This window comes from Candoia aspera, chromosome 6 (genome assembly GCF_035149785.1).
Source record: "Candoia aspera isolate rCanAsp1 chromosome 6, rCanAsp1.hap2, whole genome shotgun sequence".
In the NCBI taxonomy this organism is placed as follows: Eukaryota; Metazoa; Chordata; class Lepidosauria; order Squamata; family Boidae; genus Candoia; species Candoia aspera.
In genome coordinates, this window is record NC_086158.1 from 47,252,579 (window position 1) to 47,277,292 (window position 24,714).

At 41.2% G+C, this 24,714-nt stretch overlaps 2 protein-coding genes across 2 annotated transcripts in view; one reads left to right on the plus strand and one right to left on the minus strand.

Annotated features, from left to right (window-relative positions):
• Positions 1–15,289, plus strand: part of LOC134500037 (prominin-1-A-like) — a 37,911-nt gene extending 22,622 nt beyond the window's left edge. Inside the window, exons 11-25 of the mRNA XM_063307036.1 lie at positions 4,031–4,190; positions 4,853–5,005; positions 5,449–5,572; positions 5,943–6,034; positions 6,852–6,936; positions 7,161–7,310; positions 8,454–8,525; positions 9,746–9,838; positions 9,925–9,978; positions 10,502–10,582; positions 11,217–11,285; positions 11,787–11,876; positions 12,325–12,437; positions 12,752–12,778; positions 13,239–15,289. Coding sequence (XP_063163106.1) covers positions 4,031–4,190; positions 4,853–5,005; positions 5,449–5,572; positions 5,943–6,034; positions 6,852–6,936; positions 7,161–7,310; positions 8,454–8,525; positions 9,746–9,838; positions 9,925–9,978; positions 10,502–10,582; positions 11,217–11,285; positions 11,787–11,876; positions 12,325–12,437; positions 12,752–12,778; positions 13,239–13,287 — 1,412 coding nt within the window. The 3' untranslated portion in view covers positions 13,288–15,289. The remainder of the gene's footprint in view (positions 1–4,030; positions 4,191–4,852; positions 5,006–5,448; positions 5,573–5,942; positions 6,035–6,851; positions 6,937–7,160; positions 7,311–8,453; positions 8,526–9,745; positions 9,839–9,924; positions 9,979–10,501; positions 10,583–11,216; positions 11,286–11,786; positions 11,877–12,324; positions 12,438–12,751; positions 12,779–13,238) is intronic.
• A 2,514-nt stretch (positions 15,290–17,803) lies between these two features.
• On the minus strand, positions 17,804–21,848 carry HPS6 (HPS6 biogenesis of lysosomal organelles complex 2 subunit 3). Its single transcript, XM_063307035.1, has one exon. The coding sequence runs from the start codon at positions 21,211–21,213 to the stop codon at positions 18,769–18,771; it is 2,445 nt and encodes an 814-aa protein (XP_063163105.1). The 5' UTR covers positions 21,214–21,848; the 3' UTR covers positions 17,804–18,768.
• Positions 21,849–24,714: the final 2,866 nt, after the last annotated feature.

Consider the following 24,714-nt stretch of genomic DNA (forward strand, 5'->3'; position numbering starts at 1 on the left):
AGATTGACATAATGGTATGGGGAGGAGGTGCATTTATAAGAGAAGGCCCTACATGTCCCTCCCTCACTTATGGATACCCTAGAAGTATACCCACTTCAGCTATATACAGTTTTCTAATGTTCCCATCTTTCCAAAAGAAACGGGTTCTACTTTCCTCCTCACATATTCATACTAAATGTAATTAATTAATTTATAATTTATGCTTTACATTTATACTAATCTTTCCACTATAGTCATAGAATTAGGAGGGAACCTTTAGGTAAATGAGTTCAATCTCTTCCTCAGGGCAGCAGTTCAAAATAATGCCAGACTACATCCCCTGAAGAAAGCTCACCATCTCCCATTGTCCTTGGTTCCACTGTGCACTGTCCACTGTTCCACTGTCAAACTGTTCTTCCCTTCTGAAGTTTTTTCTAATATTCCACTGGGCTCTCTCTTCCTGCTACTTTAAGACCATTATTCCATCTCAGGGATAGAGAACAGGTCATGACTTCTTCTGTATGACACCTCTTCATTTACCTGAAAAGGGCTATTGTATTCTCCCTCTGAAATATTTGCTCAGGTCTAAACATACCAATTGCCTCGAATTTTTTTTTTATAAGAATTACTTTTTAGTTCCCTTGTTGCTCTTCTCTGCACCTGTTGCTTTGAACCCCTAATAAAGCAGGGTACCCAGAACTGGACACAGTACTCAGAGTAGGGTGTAATGATAACTTCTCTTGATTAGGTAAATGAAGTTCTATTGACACAGCCTAAAACTGCATTTGCCTTTTGAGCAGCCATATTTTGAGCTGCTAATTCCTATTCCAAGATCTTTTTCAGACTTAGTATTACCAAGCCAGATATCCTCCCATGCTCTACTTGTGCGTTTGTTTTCTTTTTTCCTAAGTGAAGATCTTTCCATCTGTCATTATTACATTTCCTTCTGTGCTTTTTAGCCCATTTCTATAACCTATCAACATCATTTTATATTTGGTTTTAATGTTTTAGAGCAATATTTTCCAACTTGGACAACTTCTCGATGTGCAGACTTTAACTTTTGGCATTCTCAGCAATGGCTGTACTGGCTGGGGAATTCTGGGAGTTGAAATTCACACATCTGGAAACACTGTCCAGAGTATTAGCCCAGGTTGGGAAACTCTACCCTACAGTATTAGCTATCCACCCAGTTTTATGTCATCTTGATATTTGATAAGCTTTCCTGCCAACTCCTTATTTAAGACAATTAATGACAATGTTGAAAGGCGCTACAAATAGTAACAAAAGCTGTGGTTATTAACAACAGTAAAATACAGACTGAAAGTCTAATGATAATTAAAACTGACAACACAGTTAAAAACATATCTATTATGTATCTCTATAGCTGTCTCTATCTGTGGTACAACCAAAAGCCTGTCTGAATAAAAATATACATTGGCTTCTTGTTAGAAGGAAGCCTGGCATCTCTGGCAGAGGGCTCCAGAACCCAGGAGCAGCTACAGAAGATGCCTCCTCTTGGGTTCCCACCAAATATGCCTCAAAGGTTAGGATATCTCCAAAGGACTCTGGCAAACTTTGATGATATTTCAAAAGGCCTTGGACGAAGTTGTGTAGAGCTTCATAAATCATAACTAGCACCTTGAACTGTGCTCCAAAATTTAGATGCTTTCCTCTGCTAGGATGCCACTCTTCTTTCAGTTCCTTCCAAGCCTTGCTGGCTTCCTTAACACACCAGTGTCAGCCATCAGCGTATTTTGCCTAGTGATGTTTCCTCTCCTGGGATGAACACCATGTTCAGTACTCTGTAAATGTTTTAAGTAATCAGTACCCATAGACACCAAACATGCTGGCAGGGCACACTTTTTGCATGCAAAACCCCCAAGTTCAGTCTCTGGCTTCTTCAGGTAGAACTGAAGAGATCTCTAACAGAAAGTCTGAAGAGTTGCTGCCCATTAGTAGCCTGCTTGCTTATTGTATTAACTCATATGGTAGTTTATAGTCCTATGTGAGGTGACTTTTATTTGCCACTCTGAAGACTTTCATATTGTGGATGCAATATGTTCTCCTCACAGAAGCAAGAGAAGAACAAAATTAGCCTCAACTGATGTCATCTCCACGTTTCCTATCTCTATCATCTCTGCAAGTTTAGAAAGGCTTCTTAACTTGCACCTGTGTAGAAACCTTTTCCAACTTTGGTCAGGTGGAGGAGACTCCACCTACCATGCCTTCAAGGAGGCTCTCAGCCAGTTGTGCATAGAGAAGGTGCGATAGACTTCTATGCAGGTGCCTCTTTTGATTTTTGTAAGTGCCAGAGGATGTAGAGAGGTGGTTGAGAAGCAGATGATCACTTCTCTTTAGTCATAGCTCTGAGAGTACTTCATTTGAATTTTCATCAAAGTGAAGTGTGCCTTTGAGGATTTGCAGTCTAATCAGTTTGCTTTTTTTTTTTACTGTGTAAATCCAGCCATTCAACGTAGCTATTTGTGAATCAGCTCATTATGGTTTACTTAATTAACCATGGTTAAAAATCCTGGGGTTTGTATGAACATAGACAATGTAGATAATACTCTCTAAGATCAACATCTGATGCAGTATTAGGCAGATTCCTATGCTTTTCAGGATTCATCTTTTTTCAGCCTCTTTGGTTAAACATATCTAGTTTCCTGAATTATTCCACTCATTCTTCCCCTTTGCAACTATTTTCCTGCTCCTAGAACACCCTGACTTTTATCTCACTTAATGGGAACTGATCCCGCAAAAAGAATGGAATTTTCACTCCCAGAATTTGCAGTCACCTTTGTCTGTGGTTTATTGATTTGTTTTTTATAATATCTTTATTAAGTTTTAAAATAGAGAGATAAAATCTAATAGAAACTAATAAAGAGAAAGAAAACAGAAGTGCAGAAAAGAAAAAGAAAAGAACAGAAATAGAAAACGGGTTAACTTCCAACTTCTCTTACAACAGATACAGGTAAAACTTACACTGAACTCTTATTCTAAGGTTACAACATAACATCCATTTTTTCTATTGTTAACTAATATTATTAATCATCAAATCCATATATCATAATTTTATTCTTTTCTGTTTCATGCAAAAAGTCCAAAAGGGGCTTCCAATTTGCCGTAAAATTAGTCAGTGTCTTTTCTCTAATCAAAGCTATCAATTTTGCCATCTCAGCCAACTCAATCAACTTTGCCATCCATTCTTCCATTGTAATATTGAGTCTTTCCACTTTTGAGCATAGAAAAGCCGCACTGTGGTTATCATGTGTATGAACAAAGTTCCATATGATTTTTCCAATTTTTTATCCATCAGTCCCAAAAGAAAAGTCTCTGATTTCAATTGTATATTAATCTTTAAATCTTCTGGATTAATATATGTATTTGAGTCCAATTTTTTTAGCTTTTTGACATGTCCACCAAAGATGATAAAAAGTCCCTTCTTGTTCACATTTCCAATAAATATTTGAAGTCCCATTATACATTTTTGACAATCTTTCTGGTTATAAATATCATCAACACATCATTTTATAAAAATTCTCTTTAAGGTTATAACATAATGTAAATTTCAGCCCTTTCATCCACAAGTTTTCCCATTGTTCTATTTGTATATTGTACCTAAAAAGTTTAGCCCATTTTATCAAATAATCTTTAACTTGTTCATCCTCAGTTTCATATCTCAACAGAAGCATACTGTATACATTTTAGCAATGAGCTGTTCATCATTAATACATAACTCAGTTTCAAATTCAGTTTTATCCATTCAAAACCAAAAAACATTTTATCAACTTCAAATCTTTCTATTAATTGTACATGTGAAATGGTTTATTGCTTCATAAAAGATGCCTCTTAGGTGATATAAGAGCTGAATTGCCTCACTTAGATTGAGATGCAGCGTGAATTGTATGTGTCGAGAGTGCAAGTTGGAGAGCTTAACATAAAGCATACCCTACATATCCACAGCCCTTGGATGACGGGTGCTATGATTTAGATGGTCCATGATAATGCACATAGCATAATGGTTTATCTGTGTTGGCTCTGATTCTTAAAGAGATGCAGGATCAGCTCTACCATATCAAGATGGAAATTAATGCAATCAGTGGTAACTTTTACATGCTGAACTCACTGAAGAATATCTCTGGGCTCATGGATGATGCTGTAAAGATGGCAAATGACTATAAGCCAGTTGTGGTCAATTATGATGGTTACAGGTAGGAGTAAAACTTTGCTCAACTTTTCATATGTTGCAGAATTCCTTGGGCTGAGTTCACAGGTCAGATGGAATGGATATCCACATTCCATTTTAATAAGCAGAAGGCCAGTTATAGAAAATACAGTGCAGCTCAGAAGAAAAATGAGGCCTCTAGGGATCTCTGAGGTGCCCTTTTAAGCGCTGTTGTTTGAATGGCCAGCACTTCTAATTTGTGAAGTTTAAGGGCCTATTCATTAGATCAGTTTTTTTTCCCAACCATTGCTCTACCATTCCTTATTTTTTGGGCTTGAATAGGTATTGTTATTTTCATTACTTCCTTTAATTTCTAGTGCCTGTGTTCATATGGTGCACTGAGGTACAAATGATCCAACCACATTTTAGCCTAGGATGTTGTACAAACTCAGCTCATGCAGTTACTTTGTGGTTAAGCGTGTTGTGCACCTGAGAAAATTGCATTAATTGAGAAAATTATAGCGATGGTTGGTAAGCCTCTTGTTTGAACACAACTATCTGTTGTACATGCTAACAGAGCACAGTCCTGCTGATCCTGGTTTCAGCTGAACTGATTTAAGCCAACACTTGAGCATGTTTTCATCCCTTTCTTTCCTTCATTGTTGTTTGAAGACTGAGTGTTAACCAGTTTGATTTCTCTCACTGCAGGTGGGGCATTGGCTTCTGCCTTTGCTGCCTGGTGTTTGTAATAATTGTATTCAATGTGTTGGGCCTTTTGCTTGGTGGCCTTGGGCTAGATCCACATGGGATGCCTACCAAACGGGGATGCCTCTCCAACACTGGTGGAAACTTCTTTATGGCGTAAGAGACGTTGTATTCTCTCTCCTGTTTCAGTGTAGGGGAGTAACTGACAATAACCTCTTTGTATCCTTCCAGATCATAGCCAAAGACACCATCAGAGCCTACTGATATTTTTATGTAGTGTTAGTTGCTGTGGAGAAACCACTTTGTAGAGCATTTTCTTATTTTGTAGTTAGCACAGATTTCTACCAGGAAAAGATAGGGTGGTACTGTTCATAAGTGCCACCGTTGATGGCAAGGTACACTACTGAGTTGCAAATCAGTGTCTTCTGCTTGCCTTGGCACATTGTTTTCCTGCCTTGCAGATCTTCACAGAAATGGCACCATGAATATAAGACAGTATTCTTATACTGCCAACAGTAGAGGATTCTGTGGGTTGTTCTTCATATCCAAATCAATAGCTGAATTGTAGACCTCTGATTGTTTCTCATCTTTCATGACAGGGGTGTTGGATTCAGCTTTATATTTTCATGGTTGCTGATGCTGCTGATTCTACTGCTATTTTTAGTTGGGGGCAATTCATACACATTGGTCTGCCGGCCTTGGGGCAATGGAATTCTCCTCCAGGTAAGCCACTATGCTGTTACTGTACTCATAGATGTTATGGTGAACCCTCATAGTTGGGAATGAGAAGACAAGGCTGCTCAGAGTTGGTTGACAATTGGATATTGCATATAAGCCTAATAAAATAAATGCATAAATATTGTGACACAGGGAAGGTTAACTTATGGTTGTAGAATTAATAATGGTATATTAATATGCAATCTTTGTCTGTAGTCCCCTCTTCCAACTCTCATAAGTCATTGTTATTTTAATCTCTGGCTGTCAGCTGTTTCACTTTCTGGAGAGGAGGAAATATAGCAAAGGGAATCAATAAAGACTTTGTTTTCAGAAAATGGAGAAAAGATCTCATCAGATGCTACTTATCTTTTTCTAGTTTCTGGACACACCTGGATTGTTTCCTCAATTAAATGTGAAAAAGCTTATGCAACTGAAGGGTTCTGATGTAAATTTGACCAGCATATACAAGTGAGTGCCAGGCTGCCTGGTTGGACTACCATGATATTGGTCCTCAGTTTCCCTCAGGGAAAGGAGAATCTGAAGGGCACGTAAATGTTGTAGGCCTAGTGGAATAAATTGTGGAGGATGTGCAGAGGGAAACCTTGTACAGAAGAGGGAAATAGCTGCTCATCAACCTGTAATGAAATACATGGAAGCACTGCACAGTCCAAAGTATTTATACCTTGTTCACACTGTATTCTAATGAACTTTTACCAATGTTCCCAGAATGTGGTCTCTGTGCAGATCATGTGCTTTCTCCATAGGTCCTACCTAAAAAGCATTCTCCTAAGCCAAAGATTGGCAACATGGTGCTTATGGCACTCATACGGCTTCCCAACTTGAGCTTGGCAAGCCCCTTCAGCTTCCCCTTCCCACTGGACAAGCTCCTTTTGCCCCATCCCATCCCTCTACCTCCATTGATCCCAGATAGTCCGCAGAACAGATAAGTGACAGCACCAAGTTGCTCTGTTTAATTGCAGTAGAGCAGCTGAAAATAATTTATATATTTTTGCTGGCAATGACAGCAAAAGCTGAACTTTTCTGACCTGCTTCTTGCAAGGAAAGAGGAAGACTCATTGTTTATGTGTGCAGGTGATTGGAATGAATAATGTGCAAGCATAATGTGTAAGGCTATTCTGAAGAGGTTTCTAGCTGTGGACCCTGCAGGGAGAGCTAACGTGCAGGACTGGAGAGCTCGATCTATGCAGTAATGCTCTTGTCCAATTTATCCTTGATATAGTATTATGTATCCTGGCCTCTTAACTCAAGTTTTCCTCTTTTAAAGGAACTGTGAACAAAATGCACCCTTGTGGAGTACCTTTCACCTAGATGAGATCATCTCCCTGAATGACACCTTCAACATCAGCAAGGTCAATGATGGTTGCCTATAATGAATCAATCCAGTGACAGAGAAATACCATCACCAGTTAATCTTTTGCTCCCAAATATCAGCTTAAGCTGTCACTGGGCATAGTTTAAGCATATGGGTATGGGGCATAACTGCAGCCCCCTGGACAGTTCTAGAGAATGTACTGCAGGACAAATGACATTGTGCTCTGCATCTACTCATCTTGTATTTCTGTTGTCCCTCTAGTATACCCGAGACATTGATTCAACCTTGAATAAAATAAATGTCAGTATTGGGTCTATTGATCTTCTGGATGATGAGCAGAAACGCAGCTTGCAGAAACTGAGTTCAAAAGATGGGCCTCTGAATGTGGATTTTAACAGTACTCTTGAACACGTAAGACGGGAAATAAGGAACAGGCTTGAGGAAGAGAGGAAAAACTTCATCATAAGTTGATTTCCTTCCCAGAATAGGGGCTCTATGAGGACCAGACACTCTTTTGTATCTGTTGGGGAATCTATGATGTTCACATTTGCTGGGGTACACGTTCCCCAGCAACAGAAGTTAAGAGTCTGCCACTGGAAAGATTCTGAGTTGATGTTGTCATAGTAGCTTATTGGCAGCTGATCAGTGGTGATTGTGTTTGGAGAAGCCCTGAGGTGGCCTCAAAACCAGCATTAGCATTTATAGCCAAACAGGCTGACAGAGTATTTGAATTATGTAGTTTTAAAGTTTTGTGCGGATTGTTTTAATCATTTATTTCTTAAAAATGTATGTCTCTTTTCTGCTATAGTTGGCATTCAAGATAAATTATGCTATAGTGAGATGTTGCTAATTTATTTAATTAGTATGTTTAAAAGATTTATATGGCTGCCCATCTTAAGCAACTCTGGGTGGCTCACAACAACAACGTGCATTGTTCTATAATAGTGCAATAAAAACATGTCATTATTTATAAATAGCAACTGCAATGAGTCATTAAGCAGTGATCAGTACAGGCCAGCCCCATATATCAATTTGCCTACTAAATGCTGTTGTGAAGAGAACTTTGCCTAGTCCTTAAAGCAGTGTTTCTCAACCTTGGCTGCTTGAAGATGTGTGGACTTCAACTCCCAGAATTCCCCAGCCAGCTATGTTGGCTGAGGAATTCTGGGAGTTAAAGTCCACACATCTTCATGCAGCCAAGGTTGAGAAACACTGCCTTAAAGGATAATAAGAAAACTTGGTGGGATGTTCTGCTGTCAGAAAACAGCAACAGAAATGACTGTGTTTCCAAAAGCAAATCATGTAACCTTTGCTAGAGGAGGCACTCAGAAAAATCTCTGATAGTTAGCAGAAAAGAGGGATGAGGTAAACTCACTCCTCCTAGTGGTGGGATAAGGAGAAACAGTAACATGTATTATATTAAAACTTGAGTATTGACTGGAAAAATATGGGGAGATACTCAAAAGTTAATCTGCCTCCAATTCCATATTTAATTCACTTGAGTGTCTTTTGCTTGCTTGACCTCTCTGCTCTCTTTCTCTCCTTTTTCTGTAGCTTAACCAGAATCTGACCAAAGAAGACCTGAATGCCTTGGCTAATAAGTTGGAAGATTTGGCAAAAGAACGAGTGAGTAGTCCTTGGGCAAGGATACTGACATACTCCTATACAACTGCTCTTCCTTAACTCCCTTTCTAAGATATACAGCAGATGTTTTGGGAAATCCATTTGAGGAGACATGGAATTTTGCATATCCAGCTGTTCTCCCAGCTGCCACTGGAAGATGAAAACTGTGTTCTAAATTGCCTCTTGGAATGTGCCCTTCAAGTAGCTTTGACAGTGACCTGCAACAAAAATAACAGATCAAGCAGGAAGTTTTTAATAATAATCAACTTGTATGCCACCTGACTCCCAACAATTCTAGGTGGCTCATAACAATCAAAGAAATTACAATAAAATCAAAGATAAAAGATAAAGAAAAAAGATAGCAAGCTCAACATACCAGATGGAATGAAGCGAGGGGTCTTACTCTCCCTCACCAAAGGCCTGAGTGGTAGCCTTGAATTGAACCTTGGATCACACCCAGAAGCAAACTAGCAATCAGTATAGCTTGCAAAGCAGAGTTGTTACATGGGCACACAAAGGCATTTCCATCACTGCTGCTGCTGCTGCATTCTGGAACAATTGAAGCTTCTGGGTGGTCTTCAAGGGCAGACCGACGTACAGCACATTGCAGTAGCCAAGCCGTCAGGGAACTAGGGCATGAGTGACTATCTCATAGTCCCCCCAATCTAGGAAAAGGCACAACTGGTGCACCAGATGAAGTTGTGCAAAGGCCTTCCTGGTTGCAGCTGCCACCTGCTCTTCAAGCAGGAGCAGTAAGTCCAGGAAGACCCCTAGATCGCACACCAGTCTTGAAGGGGGAATTGCTATCTCATCCAAGGTCAAAGATGGAATATTTCTGGCCCTGGAGAAAGGAAGAGAATCTCTGTAAAATGATGCCCTCAATCCCCAACCCATGGAGTTGGCTCAGAAGGATAGTGTGGTCAATGGTACTGAAAGCTGCTGAGAGATCAAGGATGGATACATGACCTCCATCTTGGCTCAACCACAGTTTATCAATAAGCATGACCAAGGCTATCTCAGTACTAAATCCTGGCCTGAAACCTGACTGAAACAGGTAGAATAGGACCAGTTTTGAACTAGAGGTAATTGCTGAGAGAGCGGAGTGGAATGAAGCATTGAAATTACAGAGCACAAATGCTAATTGGATATGACCCCATGTCACGTTTAATGAATATGTATAAAAACAACAAGTAATCTACTGTGGCATATATATTCCTTTTCAGGGTAGTGATGCCATAAGTAGTAAACTGCAACGTCAGGCTGATGAGCTGAAGATGATCCAGAGATGGATAAACCTCAAATTTCCTCCAGAATTTGTGAGTGCTGTTTCCCTTGCCTGTCTTTCTCTTTGGCCAAACCTGGTGTCACTCTGAATGAGGGATTTCTTTGTTTTCTCCCTCAGCAAGTCCTGAAGAGAAGCATCCAGACCCTGCAGAACTCCACACCTCGAATTTCAGTAAGCAGGTTGGGTGGAAAAGAAAATTTGAGAAAGAGGCCTTTGATTCCAGGGTTCCCAAAGACTTCTGCAAAAAGCCCTCTTTGGGATATTTTAGAAGTTCTGCTAGGGGACAATCTGTTCAGGCCTTACAGTAGAAGCAGAAATTTGTGATGTTATGTTACTAAGAGCCAGTTGGGGAGTTCAGAAATTTATCTTAGCATCAGGAGGTTTTAAATTTATTAGGAAGACTGAAAAAATTGAGGGGCTGGTAGACATCACACAAAGGAAAGTATGGGTGTGGAAGGCAGCTCTACCGCATAAGCAGATCTATTTGTGTGAAGTTGAATATCATTGATTTAAAACATTTATTGGCCTCAGTCCCTACATCTCTTCATGTTTAATGTTCTTAAAATATATTAAAGGATTTGTCTTGGCTTTTGATATGCTGTGGGATATGTGATGCAAGGTGTATAAGGTGCTTTTCTTGAGTGGGCAGCCCAGATATACTTTGAATGAACCTAACAGTCATGTATCCCACCAGAAACAGATAAACTCCACGCTGTTGGAAATAAATGAGACCAATTCATTTATAAAGCATCAGACACAGGAAGTTATAAAAAATGTAAGTCTTCATCAGTAACTCAGTGTATTTGTTTACTTATTTAGTATGTGTGTAAACTGCCCCAGTCAGCCCCCAGCACTTCTGCCAGAGTTGACATACCAGCAATCTAAAGTGGGGTGGAACAAAAACAGGGGAGGGGATGAGCAGAAGCTCCAGGGAAGGGCATGCTACTTCCTAGGGCTGTGCATGCTTAAAAAATGATTAAAAAAAAAATGCTTCAGACATTGCGGGAGTGCTGTTGTTCATTAAGTGGCCTAAAGGGAAAAGGCTGCTACTTTAAGGAAGCCACTCATTAAAGCTAATGGGTAGATTCCTTAGGCTAGCTTCAAGACCTGAAAAAAAAGTTGTGCTACTTTAATGAATAGCAGTACGGTTCTGCTCTCCTGCTTGCAGAAAATCTGAGGAAGTTCTTCTGAGTAATTGAACCATGTAGAGCCTTATTACCTGTAGGTGATCTTGCAAGAATGAGCTTTGCTCCCTCCCCCTTCCCCTGAGTCTTCTAGAGCTTCATTTCCATTCATGGAGCTGCAATGCAGTTTATGCATGATCCTTATACTCCAAAACAGAACCATTTCCTGGGTTTGGAAAAGGATTCTCTATCCTCTTACCAATACTCTTCTCTGCTTCCATCTAGGAGACCAAGGCTTTTGTATGGCGCGTGTTGAATTACTTTGCCTCTTATATGAACTGGGCTCAGGATGCTGTAAGTATTACCAATTATTTCTGTTGGAATAAGGCTGGACTTGCTGGACTTACACTCCCACCTTGCCAACAATATGGAGTTATCTGTCCTTGCTCAAGCCCTTACCCAACAAAATGTAAACACAGAGGCATGACTATTTTTTAATCATAACCTATCCATTCCCTTGGCATGTTGTATGAAGGAGGTCATTAGAATGTTTGGTGACTCAGACCAAACTTACTGGTTGTTTGGATGTACTAATTAAGTTTTGTTAACCTGGGTTTATGCTCAGTATGTTGTATGAGGCCAGCTACTTTTCCCCTTATTTTTAGTGTGAAAATGCAGAATACAATTATTGAGTGACTGAACTTTTCCTACTGGGTTGGAAGAGAGAGTGTTGTGGAAGATTTCAAAATATATGGTGGTGAAAATGATGAAAATCATTGTCCAGGGGAAGACTCTGGCTGGTTTTTCTCTGATGAAACTTCTAATGAAGTGTTTTTTTCAAATCTTTGTTGGCAGGTCAAAGGACAAGTGGGTCGCTGTGGTCCTGCAGCCTGGGCACTGGATAGCATGAATACTGTTGTCTGCAATTACATCGTTGATTCTTTGGTGAGGAAATCAGTGGGACTAATCAGAGAGCATTAATTGGGATGTAGGAATGCTAAACATGTCAACATGGCTAAGGCAAGAGATGGTAGTTACAACCAAGGATGTAACATTGAATTGTAAATATGAGGAGCACAACATTATAGTTGTCCTGGGAGTGAGTTTGCTATAGCTATGCATAAGTGTCTTAATTTTGAGAAAAGATGTAGGGAGAAATTAGAGATGCATATACACACATGAAAGCTATGTTTTCTGAATAGAAACTGGAGTGGGATGTACATAAGGAAGGCTCTAGTGCAGTGTTAGGACTAGAAAGGTACAAATACCTAATGTTTGGGGATACGTCCATCATTAGAGATGCTTCTCTTAGCAGCCTCAACCAACTGAACTTATGCTGATGCAGTTGAAGCATTGCCTCCAGCACTGTATCTCTTCTCTTTCCCCCTCCTAGAATGCCTTCTGGTTTAGTCTGGCCTGGTGCACTGTCTTTCTGTTGCCAAGTATCATCTTGGCTGTGAGGCTTGCTAAGTTTTATCGTCGAATGAAGATCGATGACATATATGAGTAAGAATGATTTGTTATGTTGTGGGGTACGCTGCCCATGGCTATGGGCTGCTGCCTTTCTGTTTTTCCAATACTGTCTACTATAGTTTGAAACTCTCTTCAGGATCATGTGTGTAACCACCCCCAACCTCCGGGGGCTGCATTTCTGCTTCAGAAATGTGATCTTGCCATAGCATAACTGTAAACTCTCCCTTTTCCTGCCTCACTTTGTGATAACATCCAGTTCAATTGCTACAATATTTTTTGTAGCCTTTGTGGGAACTATCATGTGGGAGTGGCAATACGTCATTGACACTATCCCTTTCTCCTATTAGGGATGAGATTATGGAAAACTTTGAACTGTAAGTACCTTTCTATATCTATGATCTATTATTGCTATGCAGCATTGAAATTCAAGCAAATATCAGTACTAGGCTAAAGAAGAGCCATTTAATTAGCACTAAAGGAGTGTGGAAGCCATTTGGGGTGTAGGGAATACCCAAAATAGTGTAGGCGGCTCCCATTTCTGGTGTTAGTATTTAAAAGAAAATGTTCTGCAGAGTGGGAAACCACCATCATTGCAATAAGCTGACATTTTTTGTCACATGCTGACTTTGGTTACAGATGGTGCTAAGCAGCAGCATGGTGGTATATTTATCAGTGGAGAGGATTTTTAAAGCCCTGTCTTAGCATGAACCAACAATGAGGAACTGAGAGCTGCCAAAAAAGCTCTTAAATTTGTTACTCCCAAATCATCCTTACCTTTATTGTCGCCTATCAACCATCGAGGTTCAATCTTATTTTCTTCGTTTCCCGTTGCAGATCAAGGCAAAGCATGTTCAAAATGCCCCGGGCTGAACTGAGGAAATAACACCTCCTTTTTCAACATTCCATCTCTTAGCAGCTATGAAGATGACAAACAATGGTCTAGAGAATTTTTGGATTTCTTTTGACAGTGTGGAGTATGTAAAATTTGCCACAATTTTTCCCTGAAAAAGTTTGTAATATGGCAGCAACTTTTTCCCTACAGGAGAGACTATTGTGCCATAAGTCCTGTGACATGGAAGTTTACTTTGACTGTGTGCTCAGGGTATTGAGAGGTTAGGCTTGCAGTCTTTATGCTGTCATTTCTACAGGAAAGACTCCTGATAACTCAGGCGGTTTCAAAGTCCTTAGATTTCAGTGCCTGATATCACTGCGTGCTACTGAATTACCTTACAGACCCCAATAAGCAGTTGAAATTGTGCTAGAGGGAGGGAGAGAGAGAGAGAAGGGCATTGTGTGAAGAAGTTTCTTCTGCTTCAAGTCAATCTGTTTGTGTGGCACAGTTAAGATGATGGACACTGGCCTAGAATGAATTTATAATCATGAGAACAAGAAACGTGACAGGCAACATAGCAAAACTTCTTTAATTCTTTGAACCTCAGCAGTCCTCTGCTGTGTTCAAATCTAGAAATCTTTGCTTAATTAAGTTGAATTACAAATGGTGCCTTGCTGGATCAAATCAAAATCCATACCTACTCCAAAAATTGACACTCCGGAAGAGAAAAATATGAGCCATAATGAAATGCTACTGAGAAGTTCTACTAATCTGTGTGTCAGGAAGAATGAATTGCCTTAAATTTTTAGAGCATTTTCCAGATTTTGTGTCTGGTTGCTTCATTATACCACTGCAATCTACAGTCATGTATGGTTCTCTTTCCCCCTTCCTCACATCCTCCAATACTTGATTTGCGTATTTTGGGCATTTTATACCCTTCTCCTCTAATATTGTTGAACCATGAAAAGGTGTTTTGCCAGAAGTGTGGTTCCTTCATGCGGTAGGGAAAATGTTAATAGAATTAGGTATTGCTTATTAAAGAATTAGTAGAAAAGGATGCATTTAGATTAATACAAAATGAAGATGACTCCAATAATAGGGATGATATAACCATTTGGAAGAGGAATAATACAAGGCTTCTATTCCTTTTAGATTAGCCTTATCTGACCTGGGGCACTCCAGAAGTGAGGAATTATAACTGACATAATTCTCAGTCAGTATAACCACAACATTGGAAATTTGCAGTTTGGGGAAGGACTGGACTAGTAGCAGAACATATTGTTTTTTTTATTGAGTTACAGACTCATTAATCCAGAGTATAGCGTATGAACTAATTGTGCAACATGCTGGTCTGAATGTAACATTACAAATATTTTGAAGTATTGACTGTCAAGAGGGTAGGTAGACCATGTGTTACTTAAACTTTTTGTTGTCCCATCTGCGTATAAAACTTTCAAAGAATCTCATTTGTATTTATAATAAAATTTCAATCAGATTCTGCACAGTAGCAGAAACTTTTTTATGCACTTACCATTACTGTACAAGTGACAGTAACAAATGAAATCCTATTGATCAAGGAAATATGAAAACATTACATAAAACAACACTTTCTTGGCTCCTGAGGGGGAGGCCTCACATTCCCAAATTTACAGAGCAACAAACATGCAAATAATTAGTAACACACTGTCACTTTCACTTACTCCTAGGACATTAACAGTGGCCTTTTTCTAAAATTATCCACAACTCCATCTCTCTCTCCCCTAAAGAGTTTAAGAAAAAGCTTTTATGAAAACCTACAACAAATGGGAAGCAATTTGACATTATTGTTGTCATGCTATGAATCACTTAGCACAGGCCTGTAGTTTTCCCTAGCAGCTCCACTTTATCAAACTTAATGGAAATAAGACAGAATGCATAAAGATATTTTCAATTGCCTGGATTTTGTAATTTCTAATTAAAAATTTACTTGATTATATGAAGAAATGAAAAGGAATAAATAATCTAGAGTGAAAATAATTATACCACTCTTCTCCCTCTCCCCAATTGCTTTACCGACAGTCTTGAATCTCTAAATGCTTTTGTCTCTCATGTGAATGAATATTCTAATTTTCATTGTATATTTATTTTGTCTTTCATTTGTAAATTCAGAAAAATTATACATTTTTTGTGGCTTTTATACGATTTAAGGTAGGTCTTGGATACTTAGCATTTAAAGACTGTTGGTCCCCAAGAATGAGGCCCACAAAAGGGGTCATCTTGCTCCTAATGGAATTGCAGGGTTAAATAGTAACTTAAATTGGTCCAAGAATAAACCATCACAATATCAATTTTGGACTTTGCTTGAAAATTAGCTGGCTGCCCCTGGCTGGTACAGTATCAGAAGGAACTCCAAGATGGGCAGGAAGCTATGTTTTTCATTGGACTCAAAATACACATGATCCTTAATGAATAAAAGAAACTTAACTCCTACGACAATTTCAAATACTATTAAATATAATTTTGGTGTATTTTTGCAATGGTGTGACAAATGCTTATTCAACACATAGCTCCAAATCCAATGGTTGACCAAGCCAGAACATCCACTGAGAAAAGACAGCTGTTGAAGTATCAAATTAATAATCATTACATGCTTATACATCTAACAAGGAAGTTACTTGTTCTCTTGATGTTTAGCAGTCACTTCCTCTTCCATCATATTATGAAATCTAATTTCGGATTGGTTAATATTTCTTACTTGTTTGAATCGATACTTTTAATCTACTCTTCCCTGAACATTCCAATTAGAGAATCTAAAGGCAGATATATTAAACCTATAATTAAACTGTTTTACAGAAGCCGAGAAGTTAAGAGCATAGCTCTTATACTATGGCTCAACAGACAAAGAGGCATTGATTGTTAGCACTTTGCTTGCTGTAGTTTTCCTTCCAAGGAATGATGTGTTCTCAGCCAAAATTCTTCCAGGTCAGACTATGATTTATCTACTAGTGTTGGTCCCCATTAACCAGTATGCTCAGACTGAATTAACACACATACTCTAGAAGATATACACAGCTGGGTGTACATGATGCCTATTCCAGGTACTTTGCGGCATAGCACAAAATTCTCTAAGGCTGGTGGTTATCTTTCAGTGTTGCATATAGGACACAGGAACAGCTTCCAAAAAATCAGAACAGCATTAGAAAATAAAGTTGTTCATCAAAAGTAGCCTTAAAAACTTAATATTTATCTACCAAGGTACTCAAGATAGGCAGGGCACAAAGCATCCAGGGAAATCCTAAGGTCAATTACCTTTCACCCCTACTTCATGAAAAAAATCCAACCCCTGTTGAAGTCCAGCACCCACACAGAATCCATTATTTTCTAAAGAGAGGAGGAAGAAGCTTGCCTCTTGGCTTTTAATCAAGAGGGGCATTTTTTTTTAATTTTTAACTCTTAAAGTAAAATTTAAAAATGACACTGGGTTGAGAAAACTTGAGGTTTTCTGAAGAATGTGCATCTTTAAGAAGTAAATATTGTAGAATTGGGATGACCAGTTTGGTATGAGCCCAGCGTTTGTGTTATCTGTGTGTCCCCTCTTTGCTCTCTGACAGAATAAAGGGAGACTTAGAGCTGTCCTTGAGTTCTGCTACATGTCTATCTTCTACTTCAGAAAGGGGAAGCTCCCAGCTGGAAAGAACAATATTTGCTTTGCACTAAAACTCCCAGATTGCCAAGGCAGTGAAGGACACTCAAGCCTAATCAATGGATACATTAGCTTTCATTCATGTTTCTCAGTTATCAGGGTAGGGTCTCATGTAACCACAAAGCCTTTCCCCACTAAACAATCACTCAGAAAACTTGAGAGGGGAACAGAATTAGAGCATAAACTGAACAGTGGAAAAAGTATCTGTTCATGAGCATCTTTTCAAAATGGGTGGGGAACCTGTGACCAGCCTTAATTTCCAGCATTTTTGAGCCTTAGTCAAATTTGGATTCCAGAGAGTTGTAGTTCAACAATCCTGGGAGGGCTTCAGATTCCACATAGATCCCATTGCCTTCCAGACCATAAGTTGGCAGCAAAGCAACTGTTAAACCTACTCTTTAAACAGAGAGAAGTGAAGTGCACTTGCTTTTATTCAACAGACTACCTCCCTTTGGGGTCGTATCAGGGAAACTCTGCATTTCTAAAAATGATCCTGTCAGTTTCATGAGAATTAAAACAGTACTGTATTGCCAACTACCCACACAAAGAAAAAATATTCATGGTTAGACCAGTTAAAGCCCCCTCTTCTTTCTATATGTGGAAAGTGGCCTTAACTATCATCATGCATGTAGGACATGGCTGGAGAACCTGGAGCCCTCCTGATACTACTGAACCACAACTTCCCAGCCCACAAAGCTAATGGTCAGGGATGCTGGAAATTGCACCTCAGCAATATTTGGAGGGCATAGGTTCCCCATCCTCGATGGAGAAGGCTATCTTTAAATGGTAATTAGTCTTAAGCAGAGTGGACTAATAAGAAAATTGTCAAGGGCTATGTTGTAATAGCACCTTGCTTCAAATTTCACTATTCTTTTAAAGCAGAGAAACATTTGCTTAGATTTAAGAGATGTAGCATTAGGGAGAATTATACTTTCTTACAAAGAAGTAGGGTATAAACTATTGTAGTGAATCTCCTCCACTTTTCTAAAAAGCAAAAGATAAAGGCCACTATAGGGTACAAAGATATGTATAGATAAATGTAGTAGAAACAGCTGGGGCTTCCCCTGCTGTAGATAAATATTGCTTGCTTAAATCTGTGATACATCTGGAGACTGATTTTTCAGAGAAGCAGCAGCTGATAATGATTGTATTGAGGGAGTTTCAAAAGCATTAGTTTCAGGAGGAAGTAAGGCTGGTAAATGAAACTCGTTAGCCATATTATCAAGAACCTCCTCTCCCCCCCCTTAAGAAATAAATCTAGAGAAGCCTTCTCCAACCTAATGTTCTTCAGATGCCTCAGACTACAATATTCATCAGCCCCCAATCCAATGTGCATTGGAGGAAGACTAATTCTGAGCACACCACAATGCTACTCCTCAGCAAAACTCATATACAAATACAGCTGATGAATGCAGAATGGCATATCAAACTGTCAACCGGTCCCATATTATTATTCATGAAAGGACAGTTCATCAGTAGTAGTATTTCAAGCAGTCCCAGTAAAAATAATTGTGTCATTCCTATATGTAGCTGTCCCCAGTTTGATGCTCTCCAGATGTACTAGAAATATAATCCAGAATTCTTATTTTGAGAATTATAATCCCAACACATCTGAAAGGTTAGGGAAGAGATGCCTTTATTTACCCCAGTTTAAAGATACAAAAAGCTTTCAATCCTTCCTAGAAGCTCTGCACTCTTTCAAATAAACTCATTGGCAATACATGATTCTGTGATTTAACCTCCCAATTTAGCTGGGTGAGCTTGGAATATAAAGACTACAGCTCCTGATTCTACCAGAACCATTTTAAAAATACCATTTTGCCTTTTCACATCACCTCATACAATGAAAATTATGTTTGGTTCTGAAAGAAGGTTAGATCTTCCTGGGAATCTGCTTTTGGAAGAGACTGCTGGTGCCTGGGTGGTGTTGGTGGGGGAAAGGATGGGCCCTGTAAGACATGTCCAAAAATTTCATTCTGGGATGTCTGACTTTGTGCCAGTCTGTACAACAGTGGTTTGAGCAGGGCAATAGTAAGCTTGGATGACCCATCTTGTGCAAAAGGAAATGGGTTGAGTTCTGATGCTAGGTTTTGCTGAATAATGCTCAGGACATCAGAAGCATTCATATCTGCAGGGCAGAGCTTCCACAATTTATCCAAGTAAGGGTCCAGTGCCCGGTGCTGGGAAAACTCCCCCAGGAGGTTAATAAAAATCTCTTTGTTCAGCAAAGGGCTCAGCAAGGAGAATTTCTCTGCTGTCTCCATCACATGCTGCCATCTTCCATGTTGGATAAGGAGATCTATAGCCTGGAGGATTGCTTTGGGCCGCTGGCTACAGAGCAGGAGCTCAATTTCCATTTCTCCATCTGCTTCTGGACATCTAGGACACCTTGGCAGTACAGCCAGTGCTCTCTTGTAGAGGGGCACACCACCCTCAGGGCCCTCCTTGCTTTTATAAGTCCATGAGACACCCAAATATTGTTGGGATAGTTCCACAAAGTGAGGCAACCATTTAGGCTTGAACTGGAGAAGAGAAAGACAGACAAGTTCAAAGAAGGGGAATACTCCATTTGGAGGGCCTTCTTCTTGCTTGCTTGGGCTAGGAGCAGCTCCCCCCAGAATTTTTTTCCATATATCTGGAGTGGCTCTGGCTACCAGAACACCATCTCCATTCTCTTGTAGCTGGAGATGATTCTGGATAGCTTTCCAGAAAGCCCCAGAGAAGGCAGTAAATATGACATTCAGGTATGCCAAGTTCTCTCTGTTCAAGTCCAAGTGTAGAAGGCGGCTAAGTTCTTGCTCCACCAGTGCGTCACCATAGCTCTCTACCTCACTTTCTGAGGCCTGAACCACACATGACTTGAGGAACTCCAGGTTCTGATAGTTCTGCAGTTCTAACTGCAGTGTGCCCAGTAGCTTGGTATAAGGTTCTGGGAGGGCCCTGAGCTTTTTTCCTTTGGGATTGAGACTATGGCACAAGATGGAAGACAGTGCAACAGGAGCCTGAAACATGCCCCCCTTCTTCAGTTTCTCCACAGTGAGTTGGGAGCTACTGAGACTCCGTCTTTGATAGTATTTGCAGGCTTCTTCAAACACCATCTGCACCAGGTTGGGTTCAGGCTGGCAGCCTTGAACAGTGTCTGAGAAGTCAAGAGCGTAAATGCCATTCTGAGCAAGGAGCTGGATTTCTTCTTCTATAGCAGGAGAGTCCAAAAAATGCACTCCTTCAGTGCTCAGGACTTTTTTTTCTATCAGCTCTCTACTGTTCAAATCTACAAGATAAAGAGTCTCCTTCAGCAAGCAAGCCAGGATGTCCCCAAATACCTTTAGCTGGACCTGTTCCCCTGAAGACAAAATGCTTCCTGCAAAGTCAAAGACAGGTCGCCACACACCGTTAGGTTGGACTCCCTCTACTGTGCCCGTTTGCATAAACAGGAGGAGCTCTCCACAGCTGGACAGGGCACAGCTATGTACACCCAAATCTTCCATAGATGCCAAGAGTCCCACATAGCTCAGCACTAGCTTTTTGAAGTCCACTTCGCCACCTGCATGTGAGGCTTTTGTGGAAACACACGGGCCATGCGGTGCAGCAATAATGATATCAGACATTTCAGGTCGCCAGATGAGGACAAACTTGGCTATTCCTGGGAAGGTGGCTGGGGTGGGCACAAGGAAGACCCCAGAGGGTTTGGCCAAGACTTGGTAAACAGGGCTATTGTGCAAGACAACCCGGAGAGGGCTCAGCTGGACTCCCTGCTCTCCAACCTGAAGGCCTCGAATGCAAATACAGTATTGGAAGGCTCTTCTCTCAGGAGTTGGCTGGGCATCCAAAGGAGGCCTCTCTTCACACCACACAAGCTGCTCCCCCAAGCTGCAAACAGAGACAATCCGAGCACGGGCTCCATGGCACAGTTCCAGGGTCTGCAGCAGGTGCCATCCTGCCGTGGGCACAAAGCGCCAGACTTCGGTCTTGCCTTGCTCCCAAATGATTGCCAACACCCAGGAGACACTTGTGGCAGGGCTTTCCAGGAAAAGCAGTTCCACCACGGGGGTCTGAGGGGGCTTCCAGGTCCTCTCCAGGTCCCCTCCATCAAGCCCCAGGCGCTGGAAAGCCACCACACGAGCCTGGGAGGCCGGCTGGTTCCACAGGAGAAGAAGATGCTGCTTGTCAGGGCTGGTTACAATGCGGCTTGGAGGCTCACCCGGACGGCGCCGATTCAGCAGTTCCCGCAGGCAGCGGCCTCGAACGAAGTCGCTCCAGTCCGAGACCTGCCGGAGCTCCACCGCTCCCTTCATTTCGGGGTGTCCGGAGCGGCTACCGACCACATAGGGCCGGGGAAAAGACCGACGAGCGGTAGCAGGCCAAACTTCACCGACCCACCTGGGCAAATGCGGGGTTACTGAATTCCTGCTTCTTGCAGCGGGGAGATAAGCTTGGCCCTCGCAGTTCTCCCCACCGATTCTAGCGCTCCTGGATCTCCGTTATTACTACGCCCTTCCTTCCAGCCTCTAATAATCTTTAGCTTTAAGCTTCGCTGAAGCTTTCAAAACCCGCTCTCTCCACGTCCCGCTCGCTATTCCTATTGCCGCTTACGGGTCGTGCGCCAGCTCCCTCCGCACCGCATACTCCAGAGGTATCCGCCGCGCTGCCCTCTCCCGCTGGCCCGAGCTTCCGCCCGAGCTGCTGGCGATCAGGCGGTGTAGCTGTTTTTGGGCGCCTCAGCCCCCCCGGAACAGGCCAAGCGCCAGGCTACGGCTCTTTCCAGTCATTTCTTCCGCAAAGATTGGAGGCGCCCTCAACGTAACCCGCCAGACCCTTCGCAGTCCGGGAGTAACAGCGCCGAATTCCTTATTGCAATCACGAGGTCTTTCGTTTCCGGACTGAGGCAGTCCCCTGCCGTGCTTCGGCACCAAATCCAAACTGCCTCCAATTCTTTACTTCCGTCCCTGCTCGATGAGGTTAAAACTTGCCCGCCCCAATTCAGCTACCTTTTTTGTAGCGCGCCGGGGCTGGAGGAAAACGAGAACTGCGTTAAAGGGAGGCTCGGCAAATGCGTGGGTGGGAGGGGAAGCACCAGCTGTACCCATATAGGTGCAATAGAGCCAGCCTTATAGATTATATTTGTGTGTGTGTGTGTTTAAAGAACCCTAAAATCCTGCAGCGCCTGAAGCGGATGACACAAACTTGGAATTAATTCAGATTCCAGAAATTGCTGTTAGCACTAATGTTGAGTAGAGCTTTATTGTTAACTCAGCAGAAATATTTAGATAATAAAAGGTGGGATAGAAAATAAATATTTAAAAAATTAAAAAGGAAAAAAACCCTTCCCCTCAGCTAAATCTAATATAGAGACAGACATATTCCAAATCACCCAGATATCTTATTAATACCTTCTGCCTATCCCTGGTGAAGAAAAGAATTACCATAAAGAGAGATGAAGATTCATATTATTGCAAGCACTGGATTCTGTTGACAAAATCTTACTTGTTTTCTACTTGCATCCTGAAATGCTGGTTAATCACATCTTCCCCTCAAAAGTATGCATAGCACTGCTGCTTTAATTGTATTCAAGATTAACTGTTTTTCCTCCTTACATCAATTGCTTCCCCTCCCTTCCATAGGAACATGATGCAGTATCTGTGCTTCACTGTAGCCTCTTTTCAGGACAGATCAATAGGACACCTGCTTTGGCATGTTGTCATGGTTATGTTGTTGTTTATTCGTTTAGTCACTTCGACTCTTCATGACTTCATGGACCAGCCCACGCCAGAGCTTCCTGTCGGTCGTCAGCTCCCCCAGGGACGTGTCCATCATCTCTAGAATATCATCTATCCACCTTACCCTTGGTTACCCCCTCTTCCTTTTGCCTTCCACTCTCCCTAGCATCAGCATCTTCTCCAGGGTGTCGTGTCTTCTCATTATGTGGCCAAAGTATTTCAGTTTTGCCTTTAATATCATTCCCTCAAGTGAGCAGTCTGGCTTTATTTCCTGGTGTATGGACTGGTTTGATCTTCTGGCAGTCCAAGGCACTCTCAGAATTTTCCTCCAACACCACAGTTCAAAAGCATCGATCTTCCTTCTCTCAGCCTTCCTTATGGTCCAGCTCTCGCAGCCATATGTTACTATGGGGAACACCACTGCTTTAACTATGCGGACCTTTGTTGTCAGTGTGATGTCTCTGCTCTTAACTATTTTATTGAGATTTGTCATTGCTCTTCTCCCGAGGATTAAGCATCTTCTGATTTCCTGACTGCAGTCAGCATCTGCAGTAATCTTCGCACCTAGAAATACAAAGTCTTTCACTGTTTCTACATTTTCTCCCTCTATTTGCCAGTTATCAATCAAGCTGGTTGCCATAATCTTGGTTTTTTTGAGGTTTAGCTGCAAGCCAGCTTTTGCACTTTCTTCTTTCACCTTCATCATAAGGCTCCTCAGTTCCTCTTCGCTTTCAGCCATCAAAGTGGTATCATCTGCATATCTGAGATGGTTAATGTTTCTTCCAGCGATTTTAACTCCAGCCTTGGATTCCTCAAGCCCAGCATGTCACATGATATGTTCTGCATACAAGTTGAATAGGTAGGGTGAGAGGATACAGCCCTGCCGTACTCCTTTCCCAATCTTAAACCAGTCCGTTGTTCCGTGGTCTGTTCTTACTGTTGCTACTTGGTCGTTATACAGATTCTTCAGGAGGCAGACAAGATGACTTGGTATCCCCATACCACTAAGAACTTTCCACAATTTGTTATGGTCCACACAGTCAAAGGCTTTAGCATAGTCAATAAAACAGAAATAGATGTTTTTCTGAAACTCCTTGTTTTTTTCCATTATCCAGCAGATATTGGCAATTTAGTCCCTAGTTCCTCTGCCTTTTCTAAACTCAGCTTGTACATCTGGCAATTCTCGCTCCATGAATTGCTGAAGTCTACCTTGCAGGATCTTGAGCATTACCTTGATGGCATGTGAAATGAGTGCCACTGTTTGATAGTTTGAACTTTCTTTAGTGTTTCCCTTTTTTGGTATGGGGATATAAGTTGATTTTTTCCAGTCTGATGGCCATTCTTGTGTTTTCCAAATGTGCTGGCATATAGCATGCATTACCTTGACAGCATCATCTTGCAAGATTTTGAACAGTTCAGCTGGGATGCCGTCATCTCCTACTGCCTTGTTATTAGCAATGCTTCTTAAGGCCCATTCAACCTCACTCTTCAGGATGTCTGGCTCTAGCTCACTGACCACACCGTCAAAGCTATCCCCGATATTGTTATCCTTCCTATACAGGTCTTCTGTATATTCTTGCCACCTTTTCTTGATCTCTTCTTCATGGTTATAGATCTACTCAAAGTTGTGGTCAAATCCCTTTTCTTCTGGTCACTGGCTGGCATACATATCACCATTTCTCCTGTCAAATAAAAGGGGTCTAAGAATGTTTCCCTGCTCCTTCACTTTAAAAAAAATTAAGTTCAGCACAGTAAGGTATCAATCAAAGCAAATATTTGTAGCTTAGGGTTGAACTGTGGAGTCCTTGGTGGTCTCTGAGCCTTGTTGTTAGGCTAGAGAATTCCTGGAAGCCTGGCACTCAGACAAAGCAGCCACCAACAGACGCATAGAGGTAAATAACATTTACATACCATTCAAAAGAGACAACAGAAAAGCCAACAGACCAGATCACCTCCTTGCCAGCAATCAACACCCAGATATGCAAATATTAACACTAGGATTAACACCAGATGCGCATTCAAACACCACAATATACCCTAATCAAGGAACTATTAACTCAGTCAACCAAGCAGCAAACA

Bases quoted from the DNA above. Each gene is read 5' to 3' on its own strand.
- HPS6 (XM_063307035.1), bottom strand. From the start codon at position 21,213: ATGAAGGGAGCGGTGGAGCTCCGGCAGGTCTCGGACTGGAGCGACTTC.